The sequence below is a fragment of the Mytilus edulis genome, chromosome 10 (assembly GCF_963676685.1).
Source record: "Mytilus edulis chromosome 10, xbMytEdul2.2, whole genome shotgun sequence".
Taxonomy (NCBI): Eukaryota; Metazoa; Mollusca; class Bivalvia; order Mytilida; family Mytilidae; genus Mytilus; species Mytilus edulis.
The window spans coordinates 16,820,159-16,832,752 of record NC_092353.1 but is presented as its reverse complement, the minus strand read 5'-3'; the positions used below and the strand labels follow the sequence as shown (position 1 = coordinate 16,832,752).

General features: G+C 32.8%; 1 protein-coding gene across 2 annotated transcripts; it reads right to left on the bottom strand.

Moving 5' to 3' along the window:
* Positions 1-7,472: 7,472 nt before the first annotated feature.
* On the bottom strand, positions 7,473-12,338 carry LOC139492366 (uncharacterized). 2 transcript variants are annotated; one of them, XM_071280570.1, is made up of 3 exons: positions 12,078-12,338; positions 11,062-11,145; positions 7,473-7,951 (listed from the first exon to the last, which is right to left on the bottom strand). In XM_071280570.1, exons 1-3 carry the CDS (start codon positions 12,307-12,309, stop codon positions 7,488-7,490), a joined length of 780 nt encoding a protein of 259 aa, XP_071136671.1. In that variant the 5' UTR covers positions 12,310-12,338; the 3' UTR covers positions 7,473-7,487. The 2 variants fall into 2 exon arrangements, 1 of the variants encoding a protein (XP_071136671.1); XR_011656809.1 differs by lacking the exon at positions 7,473-7,951 and adding an exon at positions 8,847-8,959.
* Between the last annotated feature and the right edge of the window lie 256 nt (positions 12,339-12,594).

Genomic DNA, 12,594 nt, shown 5'->3' with positions numbered 1-12,594 from the left:
CAGCGGTATCAAACACGCCCAAACAGGTAACAAAAGAGTTCAGTTTTTATACTCATTGAGAAGGTCCCCAATCATATTGTATATTTCTTCCGACCAACACGAGCGCCAGCAGTAGTATCGACTTTCCTAACACGTCTAATACCAAATAGCATATGAAAGACAAGATCTACATTGTTGTTATAGATTTAACAGACAAGGTTTCATGATATTTTGATATTATCATTAAGGTGGTGTCTCAAACATAAAATGATTTTTTTATTGTTAGTTTATTACATGAGTCATTGAGTACGAACATGCGTTCGGTACGAGATCAAATGTTGCTTTTCACATTCTTTAGATGTCAGTTATCTTTTAACTAGGTTTAAAACTCAATTTTTATACACAATGAAATATATGTACGAAGCCAGGAACATTACAATTGTTTTACATTTGTTTCATGTCTTTGATTTTGCCATTTGATTTGTGACTTTTCGTTTGAAATTTTCTTTGATTTTTTTTTTTTTTTTGTTATTTTACTTTTACAATATATTGAATACAGTTCACTTGTTTAGGAAAAATCTTCAATTAAGGATTTATTGGTTTTTTTTCACCTAATTGATTGTGAGTTATAATGTATACTTGTTTTTCTGAAAACTAATTTTTCCTTGTCATTCACTAGTTTTCCTTCATTGTGTTATGATATAGAATATATTGTAAAGTTAAACTAAATTGCCGCTATTTTTAACGGATGTAGAAGATCCAAATAGACATGTAATTAATTACCTGATATATTTAGTGTAGAATGAACTTTATATTCTATGCAGTATAATATCCCGAAATAAATTCAGCATTCTTTGTGCAATAACTACTCGATACGATTAGAGAAAAGCAGGAACAGAAGATTCGATTGTAGATTTCAACACACAAATCGAAGTAAATCTGACAATATAGTGAAAAGAAAAAAAAAAAACGCTACGGACAACAAATAAGTCTACAAAACACTATATATATAATCACGATACCCATCACAATTTAGGGCTATCTCAGGTGCTCTGGTAGGATACGCCGACCCTGCTTCACAAGTTTAAAAAGCACAATAATACCGACCATATCATTAGTCATCCCAGAATGTACGAATCGGTTTCCTTTTACATTTTCTAAATTTCAGAATTAGATGAATTTTAAAACAGACAATGCAATGACACATAACACATACGTGTTAAGCGATAGACAATCTCATGGAATCCGGATATTCATCAGATGCTGTAGTAGGATAGGCATAACCTGCTTCATATTCCGTTTTCATCATGGTCCCAAATACTAAATGCAAATAATGTAGTTTGTTTGGTCAAGTTTTCCGCTTTCAGAAATATGTTTGCATTTCATTTCGGTATACTCACCTGACACGATCAACATGTTTCTAGTGTTAAAAGTGGGACTGCATATAATCATTACTTAGCAACTACTTTTCAAACTTCATTCGCTCAATCCCTTTAAACAAATCGTGGTTCTCGATACATGCGTTTCGAATGTGTCAACATCATATAAAGGTGTATATAAATTTCCTAAAAATAAAACTCTCTGTAAATTTAATGTGACAAACCCCTTTCAAACCAATACAAACTTACCGCTCATATCTGCTAAACACTCGGATATTAATTGTCACAGACTTTTAAAACCCGTTTGCATTGGAGAAAAGATAACTTTCTTAAGCATCGAATTTGAGATGCATAGTACAACAGATACAGTTAAGTCTGCCTAATATCTTGACTTACATTTAGAAATTGACAGTGCGAATCGGTTTAAAACACATTAAAAGAGATTATTTGAGCTTCCTAAATGTGAACCGTCTATTTCTATGTAACAAAGTCCAGGAGCGCCTCCATACAGAGTATATATCTCCATATTGAAAATATATTTTCGGGCTTGTATTTCCTATCATTATGTCCTTTATAGAGAGTTAACGCTCACCAGGACGCTATTAAACCAAGAGTTCCAAATTGTGAAGTTAAAATCATCACTTTGTTAATTTCATAGTCGCCATCCCGAGTTGGTTGTTCGTTTTTGCATATCCGTTTAACAGAGGATAGATCATATGTTCCTAATTTTGAAAACAATTCCGTCCCCTTTTTACTGATGTCATGTACCGACGTGTTACCGGGTAAGTATTGACATAAGGAACACGGCGAGTGTCACACGTAATATGCTCACCCTTATTGAGCACCTGAGATCGCCATAATTGTTGATGGGGTTCGTGTTATATGTTGTGTTTTGTGTACTATTGGTTGTCTGTTGGTCTTTTTCATTTTAAGCCATGGCGTTGTCAGTTTATTTTCGACTTATACGTTTGAATGTCCATCTCGGGTCTTACTCCTGTCTTTTATTTTCATAAACACGTTTGACTAGGTCCCATTAATATATCCTACAAACTAAAAATTCACTAAAAAAAAACACAAACACAGCTTCTTATGTATCAATTCAAGACATATAACTACAGTTCGACCACAACGGTTCAGATTCAATAACAGTCACGAATATTTCAATTTTGTATTTATAAATTCTCCTCACCATATCATCAGCAATATGCAAAATCACCCATGTGGTGGGAATATATTTCTCAAACATTCATACGATATTCAAAAGCTTCCAGCTGCTTCTCAGACTTTGTATATCATCGGTATCTGAGCAAATGAGCAATATGCCAGGGCTTTGCCAATAAACGTCTCGTCCTTTTTTTGAAACAGTTCATCGAACGATACTAGTACCAAGAACTAGTACATAGAGTCATTTTGATAAAAAATAATGATATGGAGTAAGATGGATGAAAGAGTTGATGGACATTCAAACTCATATGTCAAAAATAAGCAGATAACACGATGGATAAAAAAGAAAAAGACCAATAAACAAACAATACTACATAGGCGAGCGCCGATTTGAGAAAAAGTCTCTTGTTAAGGTTTTTAATGCACCTATCTAACACACAGCTAATTTTGGTATCAAGTGAAAGAAAAACTTCTAGTGCATACGATTTGGGTGGTCGTCAAAGTTCCCTATGGTCACGTTTCTTGCAAATCTCACGAGAACACAGACATGTCGAAATACTTTGGATTATACGGTGACATTTAACATTGAATATATCGGCATTGTTGTAAATATTTTATTCATTTTTATCTAAGATAGCTTTGGCTACATTCTAAAAAGACATCGAATCCAAAAAAAAAGAAGATTTTATGAAAAATTAGTTAATTCAGAGGCATCTGTCAGACCAACCCTAAAATGTAAAAAAAAATACCATATTTTTTAAGATTGTCAGTGTCAAGGACTTATTAAAACTCTAATATGTTTTGTTTTTATAAATTCCATATACCTTGAAAAGATTGCGACACACATCGAAACTCAATTATGGATAATGAATGTTTGACGACTTCTATTAAATCTGCATTATTAAATGGTATTCCGGATTTGTATCGTGCTTATCCCAGACGCTCAAAATATATATAAATCGAGTATCTAATTTGCACAAGTAACATTTGAGTTGCCAAAACACAAGTCGTGTTTTAACATATTACTGAATAAATATTTGTATATGTGTTACCGAAAGACCATTGTAAGCATTACTAACGATATTGACATGTGATATGTAAGCAGCAGACTGCATTTTGTAGAATAGTATATTCTTAAATATTATCAAAATTACTCATTATGGATGAGTGTCCAAGTCCTGTGAAATGTGCGCCACCTTCAATGAAGCGCGGTCGCATGTCCATAAGTTGGCAACGCTGTATAATATGTCAAAATATTACACAAGAGACTCTCAGTATGACAACTGATAGAGGTTTTACAACCTTAATGAATGCTGTAAGGTAAGGCAAAGATAAGATCATGTGTTTATGTTGTTTTTGAGTGAGATTGATACATTAGAGGCATTGTTTGTTTAACAAGGAAGAAGGCTTCATTCAAGGCATGTGCTTAGTCAGATAACATCGGCAATGAGAGCACGTGCGTGTCCTGTCCAGGTTGATGACCAATGTCACGTGTCACTTTTCTATCCCAAATTCATGTATTTGGTTTTGATGTTATATTGGTTATTCTCATCGGATTTTGTCTAATGCTTAGTCCGTTGCTGTGTGTGTTACATTTTAATGTTGTGTCGTTGTTCTCCTCTAATATTTAATGCGTTTCCCTCAGTTTTAGTTTGTTACCCCGATTTTGTTCCATGGATTTATGAGTTTTGAACAGCGGTATACTACTGTTGCCTTTATTCATGATGAAGCATAAACAGCTGCAAAGAAAAGGGATGAAAAACATGTACAAGATCTAATTGTTTATATAACAGAAAATATGACAAATCCCTTTGACGCTCATAATCACCCCTGTCAGCTTAACATTTCAACTGGTCTCCATGCAAATCACGACATTAAATATTCACTCTTAAAATCAGTTGAAACTGGAAGAACTAAATAAAGAAACCCAAAAGCACAACTTAAATGCAAATCTGGACAAGTTGTAAAAGGTCATTTTAATCCCGAGCTTGTTTTTAGACGTGCACTATCTGTAACTAAATGTAGATGACGTATCTGTGGAAATTGTTTTGTCCTATCCAATTTGTCCCATTCCCACTGCATTATTTAATGACGATGGAACTATAAGGAAGACAAATAAGTCTGATCTTGACCATGAATTGGAAAATTTAGTGGGATCAGTCCCTAACATTCCTCCATTCGACCACAGTGCTACCGTACTAATAAGAGATGGCATAAACTTAGTTCAGTCATTTGATGTTAAAAGGATGTCCACATTTGGAGACTTGGCCAAATCTTATATTATGCAGGTACTATCATGCTTCCGATTCACAGACAAGGTTGTTGATGTCTTCAATCGCTATGACACTGAATATTCCATAAAATCTGCAGAGCGACATAGACGATCGGCAACAACAACTACGCAAAGTTTATCATATCGCTGAAGGCCGAACTGTTCCAGACTGGAAAAAATTTCTATCAAGCAACCAAAAGAAGCAAGCTCTGATTACTTTCCTTGGTGATTATCTGAGCAGCAAGTTGTCTGATATGTTCCAGGAGGAAAAGAAAAGTTTATTTCTTGCCGGTGCATTTTCCAATCCAGAGATAGTGCGACAAATCTTTAATGAGCATGTTATCATCTCCCAGACCTTTTCTGTTCGCACGAAGAAGCACATACAAGAAGCTTGCTTCATGTTATACACTCTGATAAAATCTTTCAGCAGATGAATAGAAGGGGACGAATCATAGTAAAGTATTCTGATACAGATGTTTTTGTGCTCTGTGTTCATTGTTTCGTGGTTTTTGTATCGACTGAACAAATGTGGTTTTTGACGGGGTCAACTAATTCTCTTTGGGAATGTAGAAGGTACATACCAATCCTTGAGTTAAGTATATCTCTTTCACCTTTACTAGCTAACATTATCCCTGCAGTTCATGCTTTAACTGGTTGTGATACCACTTCCGCTATATTTGGGTTTGGCAAAAATACTGTATTCAAGTTGATAAGAAAATCTCCGAGTAAGTTTACAAATCTCCAAAACTTTGACAAGATTGATTTTTCCACATCGTGGTCACCAGCCAGAGGGCTTATTTCAAGCTTGTATGACCCAGAAGACAAATTCACTTCATCACATGTTGACTTAAACAAGTTACGTGTAAAACTTGAAACATGCAAAGACACAAGTTTGTTGCGATTGCCACCAAGCAAACCTGCATTCAACGAACATGTTTTGCGGTCATTTCTTCAAAGGAAAATTTGGATGTCCTCACATCTCGATCACCCACACCCTTTTTCTCCTTATGAATACGGATGGAGTTCACATAACCCGGATCCAGTCTACTTTTTAAGCATGATGAGACGTCCGATTTCCTGCAAGATTTAATATGTTCTTGCAAGGGGAAATATATATGTAGCAAGTAATGTATTTGCCGAAAACAGTAGATGTCTGCCACTAAGCTTTGTCCATGTCAGGGTAGTGATACCTGCCAAAGTATATATTCTAAAGAGGACATCGACCTCGAATATCAAATGAATGACGATAATGAAGATGAAAACGATATTATTGACTAACGAAAGAGCATTTGAGCAAAGGGGAAACATTAAGTTTCATTTTCTTCACTGTTATTCAATGTAAATATGTATATTTTTATTAATTTTGTGTTTTTGTAATAACTCTACAATCTGAGATAAATGGTTCTGTACGTTAGTTCCGTATGCGATGATAGTGGTAGTTAAAAAAAAATTAAGGCTCTTCGACCTTGACGTGGTTGGCAAGCTTAAGACAATTAAATCATAATGTATTTATAACTGTCGAACTAACAGGAGACTAAATTAACATATATTTTTAACTGTGCTGTAAACATGGTAAATATGCGCTTAAGAGCAGTTTTACGATATGTTTTAATATAGTATCAATATTTTGTCGGTATAAAAAAAAACATGCTAGGCGAGACAATAGAACTTTAAAAACTAGTTATATATGTTATTAATATAAAACCAATAGAATTTATGTGTTTTCGATGCAAAATTAAATATTACCGAGCGGTTTGCGTCAATACCCGTAAAAATTATGATTTTCACAAAAATACGAGATTTTTTCATTTTAAACACTTTTTTTTTAATTTTTATTTCAGAAAAAAAATAGACTATAGTTTATCAAATGATATATTTCATATTATATTGCAGATGAATTTGTTTTTAAACTGCATTTTTGGAACAATATCGTCAAATTATGACTTATATTTTTCCCCCTTTTTTGCCGTTTTTAGAAAAATGTGACCATTTCCCAATTTGACGACCAGGCAATTCTGAATGTACGATAAAAGACCTTTCAATGATATATCGTATAGCCGTGTGTTAGGTAGGTGCATTAAAAACCTCCGAATCCTTGTTTTGGCGCTCGCCTATCACAAAACGCAACATAATAAACTAATGACTGAGTTAGAAAAACCCTAACAAAACCTTGGGGTGATCTCTTGTCTTATTATTTATTCTGTATACCCTCGTAATCATAGTCAACTTAATAGGTACTTTTTATTTGGATGGAAAGTTGTCTCATTAACACTCATAACACAAATTCCTCTATCTATTTTATCGGGAAAGTGTGTATATACAAAAAAGTATAATAACAACACATACCGATCTTCAAGGAAAATTTTAAACGAAAAGTTCCTTTTCAAATGGCAAAATTCAAAACGCAAACACTTCAAGTGAATAGAAAACAAATGTCATATGATCTTGGTACAGACATTCATAAGTCATTATGTTTCCCTACACAGTACCAGATGATATTTATTTTTTCTACAAAATTAAAAATTACAACAACCTTTATGTTGTTGGTGTCTTAGTTTTAATTAGATTGTTTAGTGTTTATTTAGAACGACATGATGATAGCTGTAAACCGCATGTAGTGTCTTCTTGTGAGTTTTGAAAGTTTTTTGTTTTACCTTTTAAAAACAATAAAGTCGAAATTGTCTTTTTGTGTTTTATTTTGAGCAAACAACACACGTAACTGGATAGTTGTCATGATAAGGTGGGCATTTCAGAACCCCACATTTGGCTAAAACTGGTCCCATCAGTCTACCAGCATTTGTGTTTACTGATCCTGCAACTAGAAATTCAGGATTTATATCAATACATATATAATTGGCTCCAGTGGTATACGTTCGGTACCCCGTGGCGAGGTAGCCATGGTAATCTGTACGCCACCCTGGGTAACAAGTTGAGGTCCCCGGAATCATTATAGATGATGTCGTAGATTTTCTATTGCAAACTGCACAAGGCATATCTTCGCCATTAGCATGAGGTGCAAAAAAATCATTATCATACTCTACCCCAAATAAATGTCCATAATCATAACCACTTGTTTTCCCAAAAACTGGATTTGTGGTAGCGCAAAGTATATCTTGTGATGAGCCTTGTTCAGAGTATAAGCCACTAGCTGCATAGCCTATATATAAAGACAAATGAAATAGTTATTTTCGTTTGTAAATTATATTCTGATTGATTTGTTGTCTTTTTAAAAATGTATCTTGACAAAGTCAGGTCTGAAATAAATTTATTATATCTATATCTTTAATGTTTTGTCTATTCAGAAATATATTTGATCGTCTATATCAGTAATTTGACTATGTTCAGTTGTTCTGAAATCTCATTGATTTCTATATCGTTTTTGATAGGGATCTTGCAATAATTTGACAAGATTAGAACTGCTGTTTTGACGGATATCATTAGAAAAACTATATACAAAAGACTGTGAAAAAGTTTATGTAGATGGATTGACTATTTGATAATATAATTACAAGAAATGTGGGTTCAATGTCAAAGTTATATAAATATAAAACAAAAAATATACTCTCCAGCAATAAACAGTTTGCAGGTATTTTTACATTATACCAATCTTCAAGGTCGAAGAATACAAATGTAAAATTGCGCACACAAAATCATTAATTAAAGAGAAACTAACACCCCAAAAGAAAGACTTAGACTTAGACAAACGCCACAGAAATCTATGATTAAATGTTTCTGAATTATGAGTAAAATGTGACATTCTAAAAGTTGAAAAAGAGTTTCATAGATCTGTCAGTCGTACCGGATTCTGTCCATGACAAACACATTTAATTTTCAAAAAGACAACCATTATCCAAATTGAAATGTTGTTGACTTTGAAACCAGTTTTACATCAACGCTTGAACATTATTTTGGGTGGATGAGAATTAACTGCTTACATGTAGTTGTAGAAATTGAATGGATTTTGTTTTGCAAACCCACCATGACATAGGTCATGCAAAAAAAGGCGGAAGATACCAAAGGGTCATAAAATTTCAAACAATTGGACGAAAAGTTAATAAATGTCCATAATCATAACCATTTGTTTTCCCAAAAACTGGATTTGTGGTAGCGCAAAGTATATCTTGTGATGAGCCTTGTTCAGAGTATAAACCACCAGCTGCATAGCCTATATATAAAGACAAATGAAATAGTTATTTTCGTTTGTAAATTATATTCTGATTGATTTGTTGTCTTTTTAAAAATGTATCTTGACAAAGTCAGGTCTGAAATAAATTTATTATATCTATGTCTTTAATATTTTGTCTATTCAGAAATATATTTGATCGTCTATATCAGTAATTTGACTATGTTCAGTTGTTCTGAAATCTCATTGACTTCTATATCGTTTTTGATAGGGATCTTGCAATAATTTGACAAGATTAGAACTACTGTTTTGACGGATATCATTAGAAAAACTATATACAAAAGACTGTGAAAAAGTTTATGTAGATGGATTGACTATTTGATAATATAATTACAAGAAATGTGGGTTCAATGTCAAAGTTATATAAATATAAAACAAAAAATATACTCTCCAGCAATAAACAGTTTGCAGGTATTTTTACATTATACCAATCTTCAAGGTCGAAGAATACAAATGTAAAATTGCGCACACAAAATCATTAATTAAAGAGAAACTAACACCCCAAAAGAAAGACTTAGACTTAGACAAACGCCACAGAAATCTATGATTAAATGTTTCTGAATTATGAGTAAAATGTGACATTCTAAAAGTTGAAAAAAGAGTTTCATAGATCTGTCAGTCGTACCGGATTCTGTCCATGACAAACACATTTAATTTTCAAAAAGACAACCATTATCCAAATTGAAATGTTGTTGACTTTGAAACCAGTTTTACATCAACGCTTGAACATTATTTTGGGTGGATGAGAATTAACTGCGTACATGTAGTTGTAGAAATTGAATGGATTTTGTTTTCCAAACCCACCATGACATAGGTCATGCAAAAAAAGGCGGAAGATACCAAAGGGTCATAAAATTTCAAACAATTGGACGAAAAGTTAATAAGGCCTTGCCATAAAAAAATACACGAAATGTCTTCAAAACACACTGAAAGTACTGAATTTACTTCTGAAAGTTATGTTAACAGTTCTTAATTCACCGCATTCAAGTCAGAGAGTTCACTGAATGAAAGAATAGATATGATTTAATAATTAATGTCCAGACTTTTCAAAATCTGTTAACATCAATTCGACCGTTAAATACTAACACTAACTTAAATGTAAGGTTGAAACATACTATTTTTTTTTTTTTTTGGAAAATGACTGAACCAAGTCAGACATATGAAATATGTTATCCATTTGTCTATAGATGTTAGCGTTTCACTTCGTCATATTTACTGAAATTCTCATTTTTGGACTTCCTATTGAATTTGGTATTTTTGAAAACACTTTCGTCGTTTCTGGACTAATATTTACAGATTAAAACAATTTGAAAATTGTCATGTTTTTGTCTATATCACAAAAGATTACAAAAGAGAAATGTGAACTATTTTAACTCATGTTTTATGTGATCAGATCAAATAACTCATGTCAACTTTTGACCACTTGGTATAGGTCTTATGCAAACTCATTCATGGTGATTGAGGATCTTGGTTTACTACGGAAAATAAGATAAAAGATCAATTTTACTTTATTTGAACCTTATTTCAAAAGTGAGCTGACAATAAAACAAATCCTCAAAACTGAGAAAAACACTGTCTCTTTACACTGGACACAACCAAATATTTAGAAAAATTTCAACAGTTGTCAGCAAAAACGATTTTATGTTTAAAACATTAAAAAGAGACAAGAAGTAAATTAACGCTTAATAAAAAAAATGTCAGTTATGAAGACAATGCAATGAACAAAGCAAATCTACTACTAGTATTCAAAACGAAACCAATACATTAAAATAAAATATGACATAACAATAATCCGAAGAAATGATGGTTGCTTAAAACATTAAACAAAATAGCCCACTAGTAAAGTATACCTCCATCTTGTAGAAAAATGTTATGTTAAATAGAAATATTTGTCTAAACCAATCGATGATACTCAGTGTAATGGTACCACCAGACGCCCGTTTGGTTTGATAACTTTGATAATGATTATTTGTTTATGTGCTTCTGAAATGTACATGTTTCTAGCTTCATGCATATTCTTTTATGAATTCGCGTGTACATATAGTTTTTCGTTTAGTTTTTTACTTTTGATCTTATAAACTTACCGGAGTATACTTCTTCTGTGTCGTTTGTCGCCGGACAGGTAGTACGACCCCAAATAGTGTAAGTTGAGCCTGATTTGGAAGTACCTACAGTGACAAATGAGGATAAAAAGGAAATGTGTACCGTATTAACCTGCGCCTATATCACAAATTTTAGTCATTCACGGATTTGATGGGGTAAGTATGTGTTATATTGTGAGTCTGTTGCTGTAATTTGGTTAGATTTCTTTTCGACTTATAAAATTTGACTATCACTTTTGCGTCTTCTACCTCTCTTTTAGAAATTAACAGAAGTTATCAGTCACATTCGAATGGCATAAAAAGCTTTGCAAGCCTGGTCAGGATAATTCTTATTCTGAAAATCAAGAAAAATAGCAGGTGGAGAAACAACAGATATGGTAAAGAAAACGTAGTTAACAGAATTATGTTTACAGATATCATTGGGCACACTCGTAATAAGTTTCACAACGAGCTCATTCTTGATATTTTACGATATTAGTATTGTAGACTCGATAGTTTATACGTATCTGATGCCAGTGTGTGGATCGAAAACATTTTCGGCATGTATGCTGTAGTCAAACGATTACGCTATCTGTTGTTCTTATTTCACTTATTTTTACCAATATGTTCGTCATCTAAAAGATTTTTTTAGGTCAGTTTTGGGAAATTTGTTTTACATGTTCGGACTACTTGGTGTTTCTGTCCATCAAACAGGGTAAACTATTTTCTTTTTATATAAGACCTCAATAGCTCATTAAAAATATTTTACTAAAATTTAAACAGATTCTTTATTTCTTTTCTTTCAATAAGAGACCCAAATACTACCAATGAAAATATAAGGTAAAAGTCCGTATCACCCTTTTCCCACCTTTGTTTTTATAAATATATTATCTCGAAAGGGAGTTCTATGTCCTTTTAATATTTATAACATTATTTTTTCCTAATCTAAAGAGCTTCTGTCTTATATTATCAATTTCAAATTCTAAATTCTTCCTTAAATTCAAAAACATGATACTCACTTTGTAGAGTTGAAATTGAAATCTCCATTGCCTTCATATTTAATGTGTGTTGTTGGTTTTCCTGTGTTAATTTACTGTTATCACTCTGCAGCTGCACAACCAAATTTTCAAGTTTGGTCAGGCGATCAAGTATAACATCCGGGTCATTAAGTAAGAGTCTTTTGGAATCATCCGTCAAAGGACTAACAATCAATACATTTAAACAAATGTTTAAAAGAATTAAAACAAACATGTCTGTCTGTACAAATGACCTTTTTGAACACTTTGAAATACACCTTTGAATTCAAATCTGAACTGATAAGAGATAACAGTAATCAAATATGTATGCGTCTGATATGACTTTTGTTTAAGTGGTTATACTTAGTTTAGAAATCATTTCGGAAGAGTTTATGACAGATTACACTTACTTGTGGGTTGTTATATCAACTTCTGACAGGGATTTTTTTTAGACAACGGGAAAGTAAAAACAATTAAGTTGTGCATATGTTTCCTAAAGGTTGCACTTTGTAAATCACGT

Bases quoted from the DNA above. Each gene is read 5' to 3' on its own strand.
- LOC139492366 (XM_071280570.1), bottom strand. From the start codon at position 12,309: ATGTTTGTTTTAATTCTTTTAAACATTTGTTTAAATGTATTGATTGTT. The intron at 11,146-12,077 runs GTGAGTATCATG...TTGTCACTGTAG, and splicing joins TTCAATTTCAACTCTACAAA to GTACTTCCAAATCAGGCTCA. The intron at 7,952-11,061 runs GTAAGTTTATAA...CTTTATATATAG, and splicing joins CACAGAAGAAGTATACTCCG to GCTATGCAGCTAGTGGCTTA.